This window comes from Panthera uncia, chromosome A2 (assembly GCF_023721935.1).
Source record: "Panthera uncia isolate 11264 chromosome A2, Puncia_PCG_1.0, whole genome shotgun sequence".
Taxonomy (NCBI): domain Eukaryota; kingdom Metazoa; phylum Chordata; class Mammalia; order Carnivora; family Felidae; genus Panthera; species Panthera uncia.
This window is the reverse complement of record NC_064816.1, coordinates 88,029,678-88,048,540: the sequence shown is the minus strand read 5'-3', so window position 1 is coordinate 88,048,540 and position 18,863 is coordinate 88,029,678. Positions and strand designations below refer to the sequence as shown.

General features: G+C 36.8%; 1 protein-coding gene across 6 annotated transcripts in view; it reads right to left on the bottom strand.

Moving 5' to 3' along the window:
• ADAM22 (ADAM metallopeptidase domain 22) overlaps positions 1 to 18,863 on the bottom strand; it is a 233,525-nt gene that overhangs the window by 108,481 nt on the left and 106,181 nt on the right. For all 6 annotated transcript variants that reach the window (XM_049641401.1, XM_049641402.1, XM_049641398.1 and 3 more), the window contains one exon: positions 1,548 to 1,614. In XM_049641401.1, coding sequence (XP_049497358.1) covers positions 1,548 to 1,614 — 67 coding nt within the window. The remainder of the gene's footprint in view (positions 1 to 1,547; positions 1,615 to 18,863) is intronic.

Genomic DNA, 18,863 nt, shown 5'->3' with positions numbered 1-18,863 from the left:
GAGAATAAAAGCCCAGAGATTCTAAATCTAGGTAATTTTTTCCAACTATAAGCAACATGGCACCATTTTCCTGTGTCATGCCTGGAAGCATCCTTACGTCCTTTCTACAGAAAGGCAGTGAAATAAATCAACCAACCATTCCATTTGTCAGCCTTAACAAGTTTAGAATAACTTTCTGGAAGGACTGGCATAATTATTATAAATTAGTTCACTTGTAAAAATTAACATATTTTGTTTTTAGTCTTTATCAAAGATATCTATACATGATATAGAAATTTTGCTTATAAAGCAAGATACAATACTGCAGATGTATATGATAGCAAATATACAAAAAATTAAAATATAAATATGTGCACAGAGCAAAACAATACTAAAAGAAAATACAATAAAATTAAAACAAAGTTTACCTCAGTGATGAATTTTAGTGAGTTTTCATTTTTATTTTTACTTTTCTCTACTTGTAAGTTTTCTAAAATGAGTCTGTATCAAATGTATATTCAGAAAAAGAAAGCAAATATATATAAATGGTATTATAATTCTGACAAGGCAAATAGGTAGTCTGAACTCTTTTCGAAAGAAAATAAACACTTAGCCAAAACTTATAATACTACAAAATGAGCCTAAAAAAAAAATGAGCCTAAAAAAAACCTTCGGGTGGAATTTGGTCTCACATACCCTCAGATTACATCATCATCAGACCAGAAAAAAATACACATGCCTATGTCTGCAACTGGAGGAGGATTTTATTTACAAGGCATATCTCTTCAGAGCTTACTTGACAAGAATCAATATCCCGGGGCACCTGGATGGCTCAGCTGCTTGAGTGTCCAACTTTTGATTGACTATTGATTTCGGCTCAGATCATGATCTCATGGTTCGTGAGTTCGAGCTGCACATCTGGCTCCATGCTGACAGCATGGAGCCTGCTTCGGATTCTCTCTCTCTCTCTCTCTCTCTCTCTCTCTCTGTTTCTCTCTCTTTCTGTCTCTCTCTCCCCCTCCCCCACTTTCTCTGTCTCTCTCTGTCTCTCTCTCAAAATAAATAAATAAACTTAAAAAAAAAAAAAAAAAGAACAATATCCTGAGATATCTCTCTCCAGGGATTTAAAACCTCCTGGGACTACCCTGAAGACCAAATAAATTTCTCATTTTACCAGGGGAATGTCTTTTCCAACTGAATGCAAAGTCACATACCTATCCTGGACCCAAGATTTCACCTTTTGGTTCTCAGGGCTAACTTAAAGGCAAATTTCAGGAATTACTTTCTGTGACATATTCTAAATAAGAACACTTGCATTGTATTAATCCCACACAACTCTTGTATTAATCCCATAAAACATAACTCCCACAATTCCTATAGCACACTAAGAACACTTTCTCTGGTAACTAAAGGTTTTATTCACAAGCAGGTGATACACTTAGTTGAAAAATGCCGAAATACAGAAACCCCAAAACTGTACATTAGAAGTTTCACTGAAAATTAAAATCATAATCAATATTTTAACAATTTTCAAAAAATCTCCGCCAGAGGGAGACAATCTTACTTACTTTAACTTCCACAGTCTTCCCTCCGTGTTCAACATGTCTCTCTACATATTCAGAGGACAGCAAATCGCTGTAACAGATAGAAATGGTGATTAAAAGGGACCCTGAGAGTGTAAATCACTTGAAAGTCACCAAGTTTACATATATCAGCTTTCTGATTTTTAACTCAGATTTGAATACAAAAAGAAAACTTTATAGGTGTCTCTCTGCATCCCTCCCCTCTCCTACTTTCTCTCTCTCTCTCTCTCTCTCTCTCTCTCTCACACACACACACACACACACACACACACACACACACCTGCACTTCTAAAAAAATATGAGGTTAAATCACCTGTCACCCAATGCAGCAGAGCTAATGCCACTGGTCAAGTTCAACAGGTCTCGGAAACTACCATAAGGACACCGTTATTTGCAAGACATCATATTCTTCCTGGTTTTACTTTAGTTTTTATTAAATAGTTCCGATTTGCTACTGTACTTGACCATTTTTAAAGTGTGATATATTAACCTAACAAAATAATCCTTTCCATCACAAAAAAACATTAAAAAGGGGGCAAAGGAAGGCAGAAGAAATGAGAAGGAATGTGCTTTCAGAAGTTTTAAATAATTCTTTTTGAAATCTGTCCTCAACAATCTTCTTGTATAATTTAAACATGCTTACATTATCTTAAATATGCTTCTCTTTAATTCCATATATATATGAAAAAAAATTCCCCTTTAATGGTGGTGCCTCAAGAAACAACTTATATAACAAGTCATAAAGTCTGAAGATTTTTAAAGCAATAAATAAATAAATAAATAAATAACATTAAGTAAAAATAATTGTGAAGCTATAAATTTCTAAATGTATTAATAGACATTCAACCAACTAAATAATCTTTTTCACAGTGTTATGAAGGTCACCATGCCAAAATTGTCCCGATCATTTCAAAAATGTGAATTTCTGAGCACACAGGTCTGCTGTGATAAGCACCCTGTCTACAGTTGCTTGAAATGTAAACAGAATGATCAAACATGTGTTATATTAACCCAGGCACCATCATCAATTTCCTCCAGCATCTGACCCTTACATTGCCATTTTGGAAACCTATAATCATAGCTTAAGTCCTTGTTTCATTTATCTTTGTAATTTATTTTCCTATTGATGTTATGGGGGAGTCAGTTAGGATGCTCTAAGCTGCAAGATGCAGAAAACACAACTAAAAATGGCTTAAACAATCAGGACATTTATATCTTATTTCTTGTTAGAAATTCCAGGACAGGTGTAATGTGAATATGCTTTTGCAAATCTCCAGATGTTAGACGAATAAATCTGGAGTTCATAAAATACATGCAAACACATTTTAAATGTCGTAAATATAGATAAGTACTAGTAAACAAAATTGTGTTAGATGCGCCAGAATGCAAAGGATGTGTAAAGTATAACTAAGAAGATCATGTGTGTGTTACACACTGATAGAAAGGGATGGATGACCAAAAGATACCTAATGTTCATGAGGCACCTGGGTGATAAATGTTCATGATATAATAAATATACAAAAAAAAGATACTAAATATCCAGGATACACTATACATAAACACTTATTATTTATGAGGTCTTCATTCAATACCCATGGCTTCTCAACTTCCATACCACTGACATTTAGAGCCAGATAATTCTTTGTCTTGGGGGGTGTCTTATACACGGTCACATGTTTAGCAGCATCCCTGGCCTCTACCCACTAGGTGCCAGTAGCATCACACAGACACACACGATAGTCATGACTATCAAAAATGTCTCCCAATATTGCCAATGTATACTCACGGTTAAAATAGCTTTGGTTAAGAAACACTGCTGACATCCATTTCTGCCTCATGTTTTCTTTGCCCCCAAAATACAAAGAGAATTCATGACTGACCATCAAGCTAACCAGCAATTTACAACCCCCGACCAAGCATACTGTCCCTGTGTAATTCAGATACGGCAAACAGGTGTCATTAACTTGGACTACCTTTCACCTATGGAGCTTGCCAAAACCTCACCTCTAGTCCTTGAAACCACATCATCAGTAGGGAAGATAGATGCAGCAGAGAGAGAAGCAGAACATATGAACACCGTGTACCCGAGGATTAGCCGGAGCAATTCTTCCATCCAACTTGCACCCTAACCTAAGTGTGCTAACCTACCCATTTCTTTCCTCTTGCTTGTCACCAGGTCCTTAAAATTAATTCAGCAAACCATGTGACCAGATTTTAATTTGGCATATGGGGGCTAGCTTGCCTGGTAGTATACTTGTAGACTACCATTGCAACAAAGTAACTTCCCACCAGACAACAAGGCAGCTCCAGAGTTAGCTTGTGTGGTGGCTCAGCACAATTGTGTGACCAGGCATAAGTTCATCCTTCTGTTCTGCCATCAGTATAGTGAGTGATCTGTTCTCTTAACTGGCTCCTATCATGACCCTAACATGGCTACTGCAATTCTAAGCATCTCACACAGATAAAAATATCCCACGTTAAAAAACAAACAAACTGTATTTCCTTAAAAGAGTCAGTAAACATCACAAAAAGCCCCTAGCATTCATCTTCTCAAACATGTTTTTCCAGAATTACCTTACTGGGCCTTGCCAAAACAAATCTTTTCACTGGGAAATTTGTCTTTGAACAATCAAGTTCTCCTTCTCCAGAGCCTGGCATGTATATCATGACTACCCAAGAGAGAGCTGAATAATGTTAGGGGGAAGGATGGTGGTGGAGAGAGTGTCTGTTGAACATCCAACCAACAGTTGTCTTTCTTTTATCTCTTGCTTGCTTTTTTCCCCCCTTATTATGGGGTTATCAGATAGTATTTCACAAATCTCCAAGGCCTTCTAACAAAAGTAAAGCTGCTTGATAAAAATCTGCCTCAAGCAATATATGTCATTGTTCAAGCAACCACATCTCACCCTCTTAGGCGTGACCATACCCCGAACAGGAGAGATACCAGCCAGATGTCTACAAGAGACTGTCCCCCAACCTTGTATCGGTCTCAAACAACCTCCCCAGAAGTGGGAGAGAAAAACTGCCATACCCAGGTAGTGTTTATTAGCAGAAACTATTCCTTCCCTTGGGAATCTTAACAAATAAATGCATACACACAAAAAAATAATTCAAGGAAAGAGAAGCAGGAAGTCAAAAATAAGCAGACATTTGAGAGAAACAGAGTTGTGTCGGTGGTGAATACCAGAGGGAAAGCCCCAGATCTCTGCTGCTTAGGTCCCGGGACCCAGAACAGCACAGCCCTGCTGCTGAGTATTGGTGGGATCCCTTCTCCATCAGTCACCTGAGTAAACCCCCTAGCACGAGTGAGATCAAAAGCAACTAGGTACAATATCACTTAGAGAAGTTGTGATAGTAGTAATAATCACAATAACTTCTGAAAAACAACTTTTGAATCTTCCAGGTTTTCAAAGTTCAAGGGAATATTTTCTTTTCAATTATAAAATCTAGGAATTAAGAGAGTTTATGAGTCACCACATGAATGTAATTACAGCAAAGAAAACTCCCTGCTCAGGAATTATGTAGCTCTATACCTACAGGTATTGTTGGAAGGGGTTCCATGTAATTTAAACTAAAAACAGCCCTGACAACTGGGTTTTGTTTGTTTGCAGTATTGTGGAAGTCTGCTAAGTATTGCTATTTTAATTATTAGGCTGAAAAACCTTATATTTAAAATGTCACTTTTCCTCCACTAAAGCATAAAATCTTGACTACCGTCTACTTAGACCCTAAGCAAATTTTCTTGAAGCCTCCTAATTAGAGATAATAAAAATTACCTTAAGTTCCTTTCCTTAGATCGACATTGTTTACAGTTAAGCAGGGATCTATTTAAATAATCTCAAGTGCAGGAAATGGGGAATCTCCTTAACATTGGGAAATTTTATTTTACTGTAAAGTGAGAAGGTAAAATTTACTCTATGTTAACGGCTTACTCGAAACTGATGTGTGAATGCTAACTTGTGAATTTTGAAAGATGAAAACTGAAAATCATTTTCAATCAAATTATAAAGGCCACTTGTTTTACAAAGAAAGTAGGGAGATGTTTTTAAAATTAGAAATGTAGTCTGAGGCCTTTTTTTAAATTTGCTTACCTTAATAAGCCTAAAGAAAGCATAACAAATACAGTGTAAACGTTCTCAGTCATAATAATGATTACTCTTTGTCTAGTGGGCAACTGTCATGAATCAGAGGCAGCTGGTAAAGTACAAAGATTCTGGAGTTTAAATATGAAACTAGTATTTTGACTTCCTATCCAAACTGTCATTTATTTGCTGTGTGACCTTGGTCAAGTTATTTAATCTTTATAAACATAATTTGTCTATGGAAATAATATGAAGTTGGTAGGTATTAAACCAGAATATGTGTGAAATCCCTCCCACATCCTGATTCCAAACACCCCATTCCCTATTCACCGTCTCCTAGCCATCTTTCCCTTAAACTTCCACTTAACTCTTTGGCATTTATTTATTTTTAAAGTTTACTTACCTATTTTTGGGGGGGGGGGGGGGGGGGGGGGGGCAGGGAGAGAGGGAGAGAGAGAATCCTAAGCAGGATCTGCACTGTCAGAGTGAAGCCTGACACAGGGCTCAATGTGGGGCTCAAACTCACATACCACGAGATCATTACCTGAGCAGAAACCAAGAGTTGGACATCAAATCTAATGAGTCACCCAGGAGCCCCTGGAGACTTTTAAACAATGAACCCTACCTACTGATTTTTCACTGTCCTTTACCTCCCTCCTGTCCATCTAATCTGACTCATATTCCATGCTCTGTCATGATAATCACCCCCTTATATACACTCTAAACTTCCATACTTCTCTTGCTCTGCTCTCTCCACTATGCTCACTTGGCCAAACCTCAACTGTGGCAAAACTTACCTCTTCCAATAGTCAAAGTCTGTCCTCAAAAAGCAAAACATCCTGAATGGTGATATGTTGAATTTATGACCACAATTATCAAGTGGTCCCTCAGCACAACACTGCCCATCAATCCACTAATCAATTTACTCTAAGAGGACCCTTCCAAGCCTTTCTCTCCAAAGTATTCCTTCATCATAACTCTCTGTTGATGACCTCAATTCTGTATTCACTGAGAAAATGGAGACACAAAAAGACTACTTCACCTTTCCAATCAACAGACCAACTGGCTGTTCTAAACCAGCCTGTACAAGGATGTCAAAGAGGCATCTCAAACTCAACATGGCTAATGCATAACTCTCTCAGCCAAATCCCAATATTCAATTCTACATTCAAAATGTACCCTAGTAATAAATTTACAGTGAAGAAAACTGGGGCATGTCACCTTAATCAAGTGATCAGTTAACATCATCAGTAATGGAAAAAACCAAAATCATGTGCTTCCTGAAGTGATATACTGAGAAGGACATATCATTTACAGTATTCCCACTAAAAATACCAAAGGAAGAAACAAATGAATGAAGAAATCTGAACCAGCATTAGATTTTCAAAATAACAGCCTTAGAGCAAGCTCTAATCTAAGGTACTATCAGTAAAATGTGACCTCAAGATCAAGATCAAATCAAAGATGCATTTGTAAGACCCTTTGTTAAGACCTCAGAAAGACTTAGGGCTGTTTTACCTGGATTATATCACCTATATAAGAGTTTCTAAGATTCTCCAGGGCTTACCTACCAGTAGCTCAGATACACAAAAGAGTTTCCAAGAATCTTAAAAGCACTGTCCTATAGCATCTTAACTCAAAGTCAAAAATAGGGAAGGGCCTCCCCCCCAAATGAGGTGTGGTTATGGTTTTGTCCAATGGGGTAAATCTCAATGAATTCACACAGAACCCACCAACAGAGCAACCACCAGCTTTGGTCAAAATGGAAAGTCAATGAAAAATTTTTAGTCAGGAAGCAGACCTAGAAAGATATTTAGATTAAAACTGGGCCCATTTCTTATGGAAAAGAAATGGTGACGCAAACAGTACAGCCAAGAACCACAGGCAACCACCCCCAGGAAGCAGAACAGAGCCTTAACCTACATATTCCCTTTCCCCAAACAGGGGAAACCTGGCTGAGTATCAGAATTTCAATCAACTACATGAAAGCTAGGTACTTCCTATTTCCTCCCTTTTTAAACAAGAGTACCTACTGCAGTCATCCTGTCCTCATCTCTCCCTTTGGAACTTGAGTGTTTGTGGAACAGCTCATTTGTCTTCTCAGTTCAAGGGTCTGTACCTGAGTTACTTCATCTAATAAGCTAATTAAATACCAGAACCTGATTCAGATGATGAGGACCAGAGCCCTGAGCTCAAGTCTGATGCTATAACGGAATGAGATTTTTCAGGAATGTTTGGAGGAATTGAGTGCATTTTGCATTTGTGAGAAATGTAAATAATATGTGGTCAAAGGATGGACTGTGGTTAATTAAAGATGTCTAGGGGCACCTGTGTGGCTCAGTCGGTTAAGCATCAAACTTTGGCTCAGGTCATGATCTCACAGCTCTTGGATTTGAGCCCTGCATAGGGCTCTGTGCTGATAGCTCAGAGTCTAGAGACTGCTTCGGATTCTGTGTCTCCCTCTCTCTCTGCTCCTCCCCTACTCATGCTCTGTCTCTCAAAAATAAATAAACATTAAAAAAATATTTTTAAAAAGATGTCTACAAATTATTTGTCACTTCTCTTATAGTCAAGTGGAGACCATTTCTCCTCCCCTCGAATCTGAGCTGGCCCTGTAGCAAATCTAATGAGGCAGAAGTAATACCATGTGATATCTGAGGTTTGCAGTTTCTACTTTCATGCATGTACAATTCTCCATTTTTCAATCTCTGAATCCAGCCATCATGCTGTGAGAAAGCCTAAGCCACCACATAATAAGATGCTTGTAGAGGACAACCAGAATCCTGACCCGATAGCCCCAGCTGAATTCCCAGCCAATGGCGGCACCAATTTCCAACCATGTGATTGAGGCCATTTTGGATCCTACAGATGTAACAGTGCCCCAGCCAATACTATATGAAACAGAACTGCCTAGTCAACCCACAGATTTGTACAAAATAATAATTTATAAGGCAGTAGGCTGACCGTGCCTGTTTATTCTCATCATTCAGTAATTGTTAATAGTGCACAAAATTAACATCATGTTTTCCTTAGAGCAGGCTCCAAACGAGCCCAATGTAACTTACTTGGGATAATAAAAACAAAAGGATCATAAAATTTTCATATATGACTATAATCCATCCATTAAGATATGGAAACGCCCTATGGGTCATGGGCCACAATGGAAAAATAGAGATTTCATTTGGTTTCAAAGCTTTTCAGAAGAACATAACTGGGAAAATGAAAAGTTTAGGAATCCAAATTTCATTAACTTACATAAGAGGTATAAGAAACTATAAGCTTTGGGTGTTGTATGGAAACCAATTTGACAGTAAATTTCATATATTAAAAAAAATAAATAAAAAAATAAATCACTAAAAAAAAATAAAAAAGAAAAAAGAAAATGTGAAAAAAAAAAAAAGAAACTATAAGCTTAGGGGAAAAAAGAAAACACTCTTCCAATTCTCTCCATTTTATGCATTCCCTCCCTCCAATTCATCTTCTCTTTTGTTTTTTTGCCCCATCTAATCAAGAATTAATCTCTTAGATCCTTTTTAAAAACTAGTATCTTTACTGAGAATCTTCACTACAGAAAATAGATAAATGTCCTGGACATTCATACCACTGAGAATTAATCATCCATTCTTCAGCCCTAGTTTGTGCCAGAACTGTTGCCTACATCCTCAGTATGTAATAACTAGTATTTAAAATTCCTATTTTGTTTAAAATAAATTAAAGGGAAACAACTAAATTAAAAGCTTACTTAAGATCTGCCTTTTGGATGAAAGTTTCATTTTATTCCTTTCCAAAATGTAAATATGAAGATTCCTTTCCTGCTTATACACTTACAAGAGATTTTCTGTATACTCTGTGCCTAATGGTGAGGCTACTTCAGTTATGCTCAACTGAGGAAGTCATAATCTGATGAAAATTTTCAAGGAGCTTTCAGTGTGCATATAAGGACTAAGACCTTTAGAGTAAATGTGATTAGGTGACAGTTGAATTGGGCACTATTATTAATATTGCTTCTTATTTATAGAATCCTTATTCCTACTAAGGCAAAGGTATCCAAGCCTGGCTTAGCAGCAGAATCACAAAAAAAAATTTTTTAATGCCTGGGAACCACCCCTAACCCACCTACTAAATCAGAATCTCCTAGGCTTATTTTGACATACAAAAAATGTTACCAGGGCATTGAAGTATAATCAGACTAAGTCTACAAATATTCTAGCAAAATAATATTAATATAACAATGTGTTAGTATATTTTGACAATTGTGACTCATTACCCCGCTGAAAGCCAAAGATACTAGGGAACACAATGCAGCAAAGCAATAAAAAGAAATCCCTGGTGAATCTTAATGGCACACAATCAACAGAGGGAGAAAAAAATGGCCTTTTTTCCATTAAAGCTAAATCAAGGAGTCATTTAAAAAAAATTGGGGGGCACCTGGGTGGCTCAGTAAGTTGAGCATCTGACTTCAGCTCAGGTCATGATCTCACAGTTCGTGAGTTTGAGCTCTGTGTTGGGCTCTGTGCTGACAGCTGGGAGCCGGGAGCCTGCTTGGGATTCTGTTTCCCTCTCTCTCTGCTCCTCCCCTGCTCACGCTCTGTCTCCCTCTCTCAAACATAAACATTAAAAAAATTTTTTTAATTTTTTTTAAGTTTTATTTATTTTGAGAGAGAGAAGGAGCATGAGTGGGGGAAGGGCAGAGAGAGAGGGTGAGAGAGAGAGAATCCCAACCAGGCTCTGTGCTGTCAGTGCAGAGCCAGATGCAGGGCTCAGTCTCACAAACCAGGAGACCATGACCTGAGCCAAGATCAAGAGTCCAACATGTAACCAAATGAGCCACCTAGGCAGCCCAAGGACTCATTTTTTAAAAAGAAAATTGACAGACTTACTTCAATATTTACTTAGATTTCCCATGAGCACCATAGAAATGAAAGGTTTTGGTACTTGTAAAAAGTTGTAATCCTTACATATGGTTCAAATAAAGTGTATTAATTAAAAATTTCCATTTTTATATTAATTACTTGAAAAGCATTCTCAACAATGTAGGGCTAGCCTCAAACTCTCTAATGCCATCTGCCCAATGAACATCTTTACCTTCTTTGTCTCCTTCCTCTCCACTAACCATATTCTGGGAGTATGACCATATCCCTCAGCTAGACGCCATTGTCAGTAATAAAGAAGAACTCACTGCTAAATTCACTGTTCCCCACCCCTACCTATGTGACTTCATAAACTGGAGTCAAGTGGGAGTCCCAATTCTGCCTGTTCCTAGAAGACAGCATCTACCTACCATCAGCACATACAGCCTCATCATGGCAATATGCTCCCAAAATATCAAGATTAACCTACTTCAGGCCTATTACCCTAGTTCATGTCTGTCACCTCATGTCTGTCAGGCTCCCAAATCATCCCTCATCTCCAGATCTCAAATCCCTTTAGGTATCTGTCACTTTGTCCCACACTCTCTACCCTAGATACCCTTTAATGATGCCCTCTGGAATTCACCCATGGCCATTAGAAAAATCTCCAGTCTCTTCCTTTAACACTTCCTTCACCATCTTCCTCTGGGAAACAGCTCTTCACTATAGGATCTGCTTTTCCTGCACCCCCTTAAGTGGGGGCTGCACATCCTTACTAAAGGGATGTGGAAATATATCCTCCATGTTTCTCATTGCCATGTCATTCCATCCTAGCACATTCCACCAAAAATCACACCACTTTATATCTCCTATCATCAGACTATACCACCTATCACTGATCCTTATAGCAATTTATTGATTCCTGGTCAACTCCCCTCCTGCTGTGGACATTTTAGCTTCTAGTTTTCATCATACTCTCCAACACTACTCTGTTGTAATTATTGGTGATTTTGATATTTACCTAGGTGACCCTTATAATTCTGCCTTCTCAGCTCCTTGACCTTATCTCCTCTGATGATCTCCTCCATTCCTTCACCTACATTTCACCTACCATATAAATATTCTAAATTCCAAGGCTCTCACTCTCTGAGCAACTTCTGTCCATCTAACTTTCTCCTTCAATACCCCATTTCAATTCTTTGACCCCAGTGAGATCCATAATCCACTGAAATTACTACCATTTCACTGTCCCTCACCACCCTCATGTCTCACACCCTTCCTTGCTCAGCTTCGATTCAATCTTAATATTCACTGCTTTGTAACTTTCCTTACCCAACTTCTACAATATAATTCTCCCTGGACTAAACCAATCCTGATTAAAGCCCTTACAAGCACCAGGCCTACTCAGTGAAAGTGAATGAAGCTGAAGAGCAGCCTATCATCATGTTGACTGTATTCGCTTTACAATGAGGAACACTGACCTCAACAAATCCTTTAAAGCCATCTGGCAACTTCCCTCCTAGTCTAGGAATTAGCTGTCCAGGTAATTATCCAAAGCCAACACCCCTACTCATGCACCATAATCCATCCCTTCTTGCCTACCAAGGGATATGGCACCAGATGTTGTTCCCTTTCCTGCATCATCAAATTCCCCCCTTCTATTAGATCTTTTCCACCAGCACACAAACTCTGTTATTTCTCCCATTCACAAAAACAAATAAAACAATTCTTAACATCATTTCCCTATCCAGCTGCTACTACATTTCTTTCTGTCCATTAAGCAAAACCACTCAAGACAATTACCCATAGTCAATATCCACCTTTCTCTCCTCTCCTATCTCTTGAGCCCATCTAATCAGATTTTCACCACATCACTTCACCAAAACAGCTCTTAACAAAGTCACAAATTACTTACCTTAAACTAAATGTAGAAATCTAATGGCTGATTCCCAGTCTTCATCTTACTTGACCTATAAGCAGCATTTGATACAACTGATCACCCGTCCTCTTGAAAATATTTCCTTACATTTCCAACCAGGCACCACACTCTCCTGGTGTTTCTCCTACTTCTCTTGTTGCTGTTTCTCAATCTCCTTTGCTAGTTTCTTCCTGTTTCCCCAATCTTTAAACAATGTAGTGCTCTGAGGCTCAGTCGATGGTCCTTTTTTCTTTTTATACTTAGTCTTATGGTGATCTTACCTAATGTCTTCTGTTAAATAACAAGTATATGTTGATGACCTTCAGATTTATATCTCCACTTCAGAATTCTCTGAACTTCAGAATAATATTTCCAACCACATAGTAACATCTCCTCCTTATCAAATAAACATATCACACTTAACTATATCCAAATTTAAGTTCCTGATCTTGCTTGACAAACGATTTTCCAATAGTCTTCCCACCTTCATAAATAGCTACTCCATCTCTTCAGTTACCCTGGCCAAAAACCAAGGAGTGATCACTGACTCCTCAATTTTGTCTTATATACCATATCCAGTTGATTATGCCAACTCTGTTTTCAAAATATATCCAGAATGTGACTTCTATTGCCACCATCCTGGTCTGAATCACCATGGTATCTTGCCTGGATTATAGTAATGCTTAAGATCTATGTGTCAACCTGTCAATATTTTCCTAGTCATTTGTGTGAAGATGATAATAATCCCATTTTTAGAGAGAACACAGATTAACAGGCTTTTCTTACCCACTGGTAATGATGGTCAAATTTTGCCCCCTTTTTTTTGTTGTTGGAGTATAACTAACATACAGTGGTACATTCAAGCGTGCAACATATTAATTCAACAATTCTATCCATTATAGTTAACGTCCACCACAATAAGTGTAGTCACCCTCTGTCATTATGCAATGTTATTACAGTATTATTGTTTATATTCCCTATGCTATACTTTTCATGTCCACGACGTACTCTGTAATTAGAATTTTGTACCTCTTAATCCCCTTTATCTATTTCATCCATCCTCCCACCCACCTGTCCTCTGGCAACCACCAGTTTTTTCCCTGTTTTTAAGAGTCTTGGGTTTTCTTTGTTTGTTTTATTTTTTATATTCCACATATAAATAAAATTATGTATTATTTGTCTTTCACTCTCTGACTTATTTCACTTAACATAATGCCTTGTAGGTCCATCCACGTTGTCACAAATGGCAAGATTTCATGTATTTTTATGGCTGACTAATACTCCACTATATGTATGCATCACTTCTTCCTTTATCCATTCATCCATTGGTGGATCCCTAGGTGGCTTCTGTATCTTAAATCATTGCCCTCTTCTGAGAAAGCAAACTTTCAAAATTTAGTAAAAGTCTTAAAATTCTGATATTCTTGACATTCAAGAATCTAATGAAGGAAAATAGCTATAAATATAAAAGATATTTTATGCCATTTAAAAAATAGTTATTATTTAAAAGACTAGTGTTGACAAGGCTACTAGGGAACCAGTAGCACACACACTGTAAGCACAGAATTTTTAAAAACTCAAGGAGGGCAGTTGGACAGTACATCCTGAACTTAAATAGTTTTGAAACTGCAATTCTGTTTCTAAAACTTTAACCTAAGAAAATTATTTTTTTACTGTGTACAGGTGTTTAGCCATAAAGACTGTCAATATAGTATCATCATGGAGAAACACTGGAAATAACAAGAGAAACAAATACATAGGGCACAAAAACTTACCGTTGAACACTGCTAACAAGAACAGGTCATTAAAAGATATTAAAAGATGTTCATAGTGTTCATATGAAAAGATGTTCATAAGATGTCTACTTAAGAAAAACTCCAAATTTTGCAAAAGAAAGAAAAACATATAGGTATGAAGGACAATGAAAAAACAAGCACACATTAAAAACGTTGCAGTGCTTACCTTTGGGTAATTAGATTGCAGCTACATTAATTGTACTTGTTTTACTTCTACACATTATATTATCTATTATTTCTATAATAAAAATGTATTACATTAAGAAACTAAAGAAATAAGTTATAATTCCCTAAAAATAGGAAACTAAATTTGAAATGTATTTCTCAAAGCGATCACTACAATTATTCACAAAACAACCTAAACATACAAAAATAGATGAATGGTTGAACACATTACTTTCTATCCAATAAGTAAAAAATAATAAAAGTCAACCAAAACTTTTAAGAAGAATTTGTATTAACTAGAAAAATGCTTCTTAAGTTAAAAAAGAAAAGTAGTACATGAAATTACATTGAGAGAACATGACAATTACATAGATAAAATAAAGCACAGAAAAAAAAAACCTGGAAGAAAATGGACCCAAATATTTAAAAAAGGTCGCCTTTGAGTGATCCTTAAATTTTTTTTTAGCTTCTTAAACAGCTTCTTCTCCACATTTCTCAAAAAGAAGTATGCTCAAAATTATATTTCTTTACTGTTTTAAGTTTAATTATTCATAGCAATAATAAAAATAACAGTTAATAATTTTGGGTCCTTACTACTAATTATTACTACTGCTACTACTACTGATCTAATGGCTTCACATGCATTAATTGAATCTTTATAGCGATTTTGGTAAGTGGGTATTATTATTATCTCCATACAGACGAGGAAACTGAAGCACAGAGAGGTGAGTAACTTTATCAAGAGTACACAGTAATAAGTGTAGAGCCAGCATTCGAACTCAGATGGTCTGACTCAGGCGTGCATCTTCTTGACCAACTAAACCCAACCCCACATGTACTTTCTTTCCCTTCTCTCATCATTTTCTTCTCTTCTTAATCTTCCGTACATGTCACTAAATTAGCCCCAGACTTTCCCACAGAACTATAAAGCCTTCAGTATGGTCAAACACATCAGGTACTCTATCAATTTCATGTTTCTTCTTAGTTGTATTCTTCCTACACCCTTCTATCCTCCTGCTCATAGATGGACTGATTGCACTCAAGGTCTGTGGCACAGATGTGACCTGTCTTTGTCTTCACCATGATCCTGAGAACCCCCTCTGGTTCTCTCCTTCTTGTAAACCTGTTTCCTATTTCTCATATCTTCATCTTTCTTGGTGTTCTCTCATTTATTTTGGTAGGAGTCAGTCTCCAGTACCTTCCAAATAAAGAATGCATATGATGTTCATTTATTTTAGACCTTGCATGTACATTTTTTGAGAACTCGCCTTTGATTGATGGTTTAGATTTGCAAGTACAGAAATCCTTCAGAATTTACACAGCACTGCTCCACTTTCTCTGGTATCTGGCATTGCTAATGAGAAATCTGATGTTATTCTGATGCTGATCCTTCCAATGTGACCTGGTTCTTGTCTTGAGAAGCTTTTGTGACCTTCTCTTCTATTTCTATCCTAAAACTTCAAAACTTTATGTCTTTATGTCGGTCTTCTTTTATTCACAGACTTGGGCACTCAATATTCCCTTTCAATCTAGAAATTCATGCCCCTCAGTTATGAAGAATAATTTTTGTTAATTTATGTTCTGTTTTCTCTCTTCCCTATGGAATTCCTATTACTTGGATGTTCAGTCTCCTGGATTGATCCTCTCACAGTTTTTATCTTTTCTCTCCTACCTTCCACCTATCTTTTGTCCTGTTTTCTGGGAGACAACTTTCCCCCCAACTTTATCATTCAACCCTTCTATCGATCTTTATTGTTTCTCATATTTTTGTAGTTGCTTTTCTCTGGATTTTTAATAGCATTTTCTTGTTTCATAGATGCAGTATTTATCTTTCTTATTTTTATTGGGTTGGGTTTTTAAATATTTTCCTCTGTTTCCTGCATATTTTTGTTTCAGCTGAATTCATTTGTTTGTTCTGATCTCTTTATTTTTGTTAGATGTTCTCCTCAAGTATATGATAGTCCATATTATATGCTTACTGCTTTTCAAATTTGCTTTTTTCCTCAATTATTGGAATTCTAATACCTAGTATTGACAATGTGGGCCCTTCTCACAACAGATGACCCTTCAACAACAAAGGGTTGAATTGCATGGGTCCTCTGAATCGGTAGATTTTTTCAACACATGTGGTACAATATTAAAAGTATTTGCTCTTTCTTATGATTTTCTCAACACTTTATTTTCTCTAGCCAATTTTATTATAAGGATACAGTATATAATACAAGCAACATAGAAAACATGTGTTCATCAACTGTTTATGTTTTCAGTAAGGCTTCCAGTCAACAGTAAGGTATTAGTACTTAAGTTTTGAGGAGTCAAAAGTTATAGACAGATTTCTTACTGCGTTGGAGGTTAGTGCTCCTAATTCCCATGTTATTCAAAGGTCAACTGCATTGGTGAAAGGAAGTTCATCAGGATAAAAAAAAACATTCTTTCTTCTTCCTGCTTCTATAGTGGCAGGAAAGCAAATACTAATCTATGTTATTGAACAGTTTTTGAAAACGTTATTTCCAACAACAAATTCTTACCCAGAATCCAGACATGAGGAAGTGTGGTATGCCCCATGAAAGTAAGCATAATGTCTAAAAAGTCTGTAATTCTATTTGGTCTCCTTACTTAAATGTTATTCTATTAATAATATTTAAACATTGTTTTTTGTAAAGCATAAATAATCGTTAAAAGAGCATTTCTTGCTGACACTTCTATCTTTTCCCACGTTAGAGATGTAAAACAAAGTAAAACTATGACTGTATTATTTCCCATTATAAAACACAGTTTTAGAGCTTAATATCTTTTTAAGTTAATATAATCTACCTTTGCTTTCAGCACCACACCTTAGCCCAGTTTCCTGAGATATCTGATGATTCCATTTCCAGAGCTCTTCCCAGGTTCTGCTTCTTACTGAAATTAGAAAGCAGCTTTCTCCACCCAAGTCAGTCAGTTACCCCTTGCCCATTTTTGTGACATCTTCCAAATTTTTATTGATGTCTCTCATCTACTGTGCTCTTGTGAGTTTATTATGCCCTCACTGTCATTATCATGGAGGAAAGACACATGTGAGGGTTCAGTCGACCCTATCTAATCAGGAATATGCAGGTCATTTTAAATGTTTATATTTTTACATGATCATATAATTTTTATGATGGAAAATTATTCGATTAACCTGAGCCAGGGAAATCTAGAGAATCTGGGCACGAAATAGATACCAGAGAATAGATAATTACATCTCACCATTTGTCTCAAACCCTAGCAATACTTCCTTAACAGGTGCCCTCTGCTCTCACACATTCCATTCTATTCTGTTAGCTGTCATTTCCTTACCTATCCTTCAATTCCAAGGGCCATTTCCAGTTAGTGTCAGTCAATTTACAATGACTTTTTATGAGCAAATGGTAACCACACCAAGTCAAACTATTTTATTTTGGTTCCACTAATGTTTCTTCACAATGCCAGAATATTACAATTAATAATGAGTGGTTTTTAAAAATTATACCAGAACTAAATAGCCAGCTGAATTTCATCAATTTCAAACCGTCATCTTTTTTTAAAAAAAGTATTTACTTATTTATTTTGAGAATGAAGCAAAGGGGAGGGGCAGAGCGAGGGAGAATGCGAGAATCCTAAGCAGGCTCTGTCCTACCAGAGCGGAGCCCAACATGGGGCTCTATCTCACGAACTGTGAGATCATGACCTGAGTCTATATCAAGAGTCAGACACTTAACCAACTGAGCCACCCAGGTGCCCTTGAAAACCAGCATCTTGAGATCCTCTTCACCTACACCAGTGATACTATATGACCCATGAGGAAACGAGTCTTGTTATTTCCTAACCATACTTTCTAAATAATAAATAGGCTCATTCCCCATACTAGTGAAAAGATGATGGTGAATGGATGGTGGCTGCTTCCAAAATTCAAATATGCCCTTCGTTACCGATGTCATGTCACCATTAAAAAGGTTCAAAAAATGTGCTATAGGCTTTGATAGAAACTCCTCAAAAGATCTAACATTACTTTGAGCAATAGAGCGGTTATTGTAATAAATGCAATGCCCTCTTACAGGGACATCTTTGAAGGAAACAACTTACCTGGCTGTATGTGTTTTAAAAAGCTTGTTTAAAAAGACTTTCATCAGCTCATTATCACTACTCAAACTGGCTTAAACTGAGCAATAAATAGAAAACTAATTAAGATCTTGACTCTCTGACCTGATCCTGAGTTAGTGTCTATATTCTAAAAGCTAATAATCAAAACATAAAACTGCAGACATAGAAGCTAAATAGGCTTTGCTCTCTTACGCTCTTAGATTTTACAAAATTAGCCCTAGGAAACCCTTTTAGGAATAAACTTTCTTGTGGAAAATTACTGAAATTTTTGCAGCTGAAAATCTGTAAAGCAGATAAAAGGGGAACAATAGAAAGCATCATATCATCATAAATATATATATATAAGTGGGTCTCACGGCGAGTTCGGAAGAGCGTCGTGAGAACAC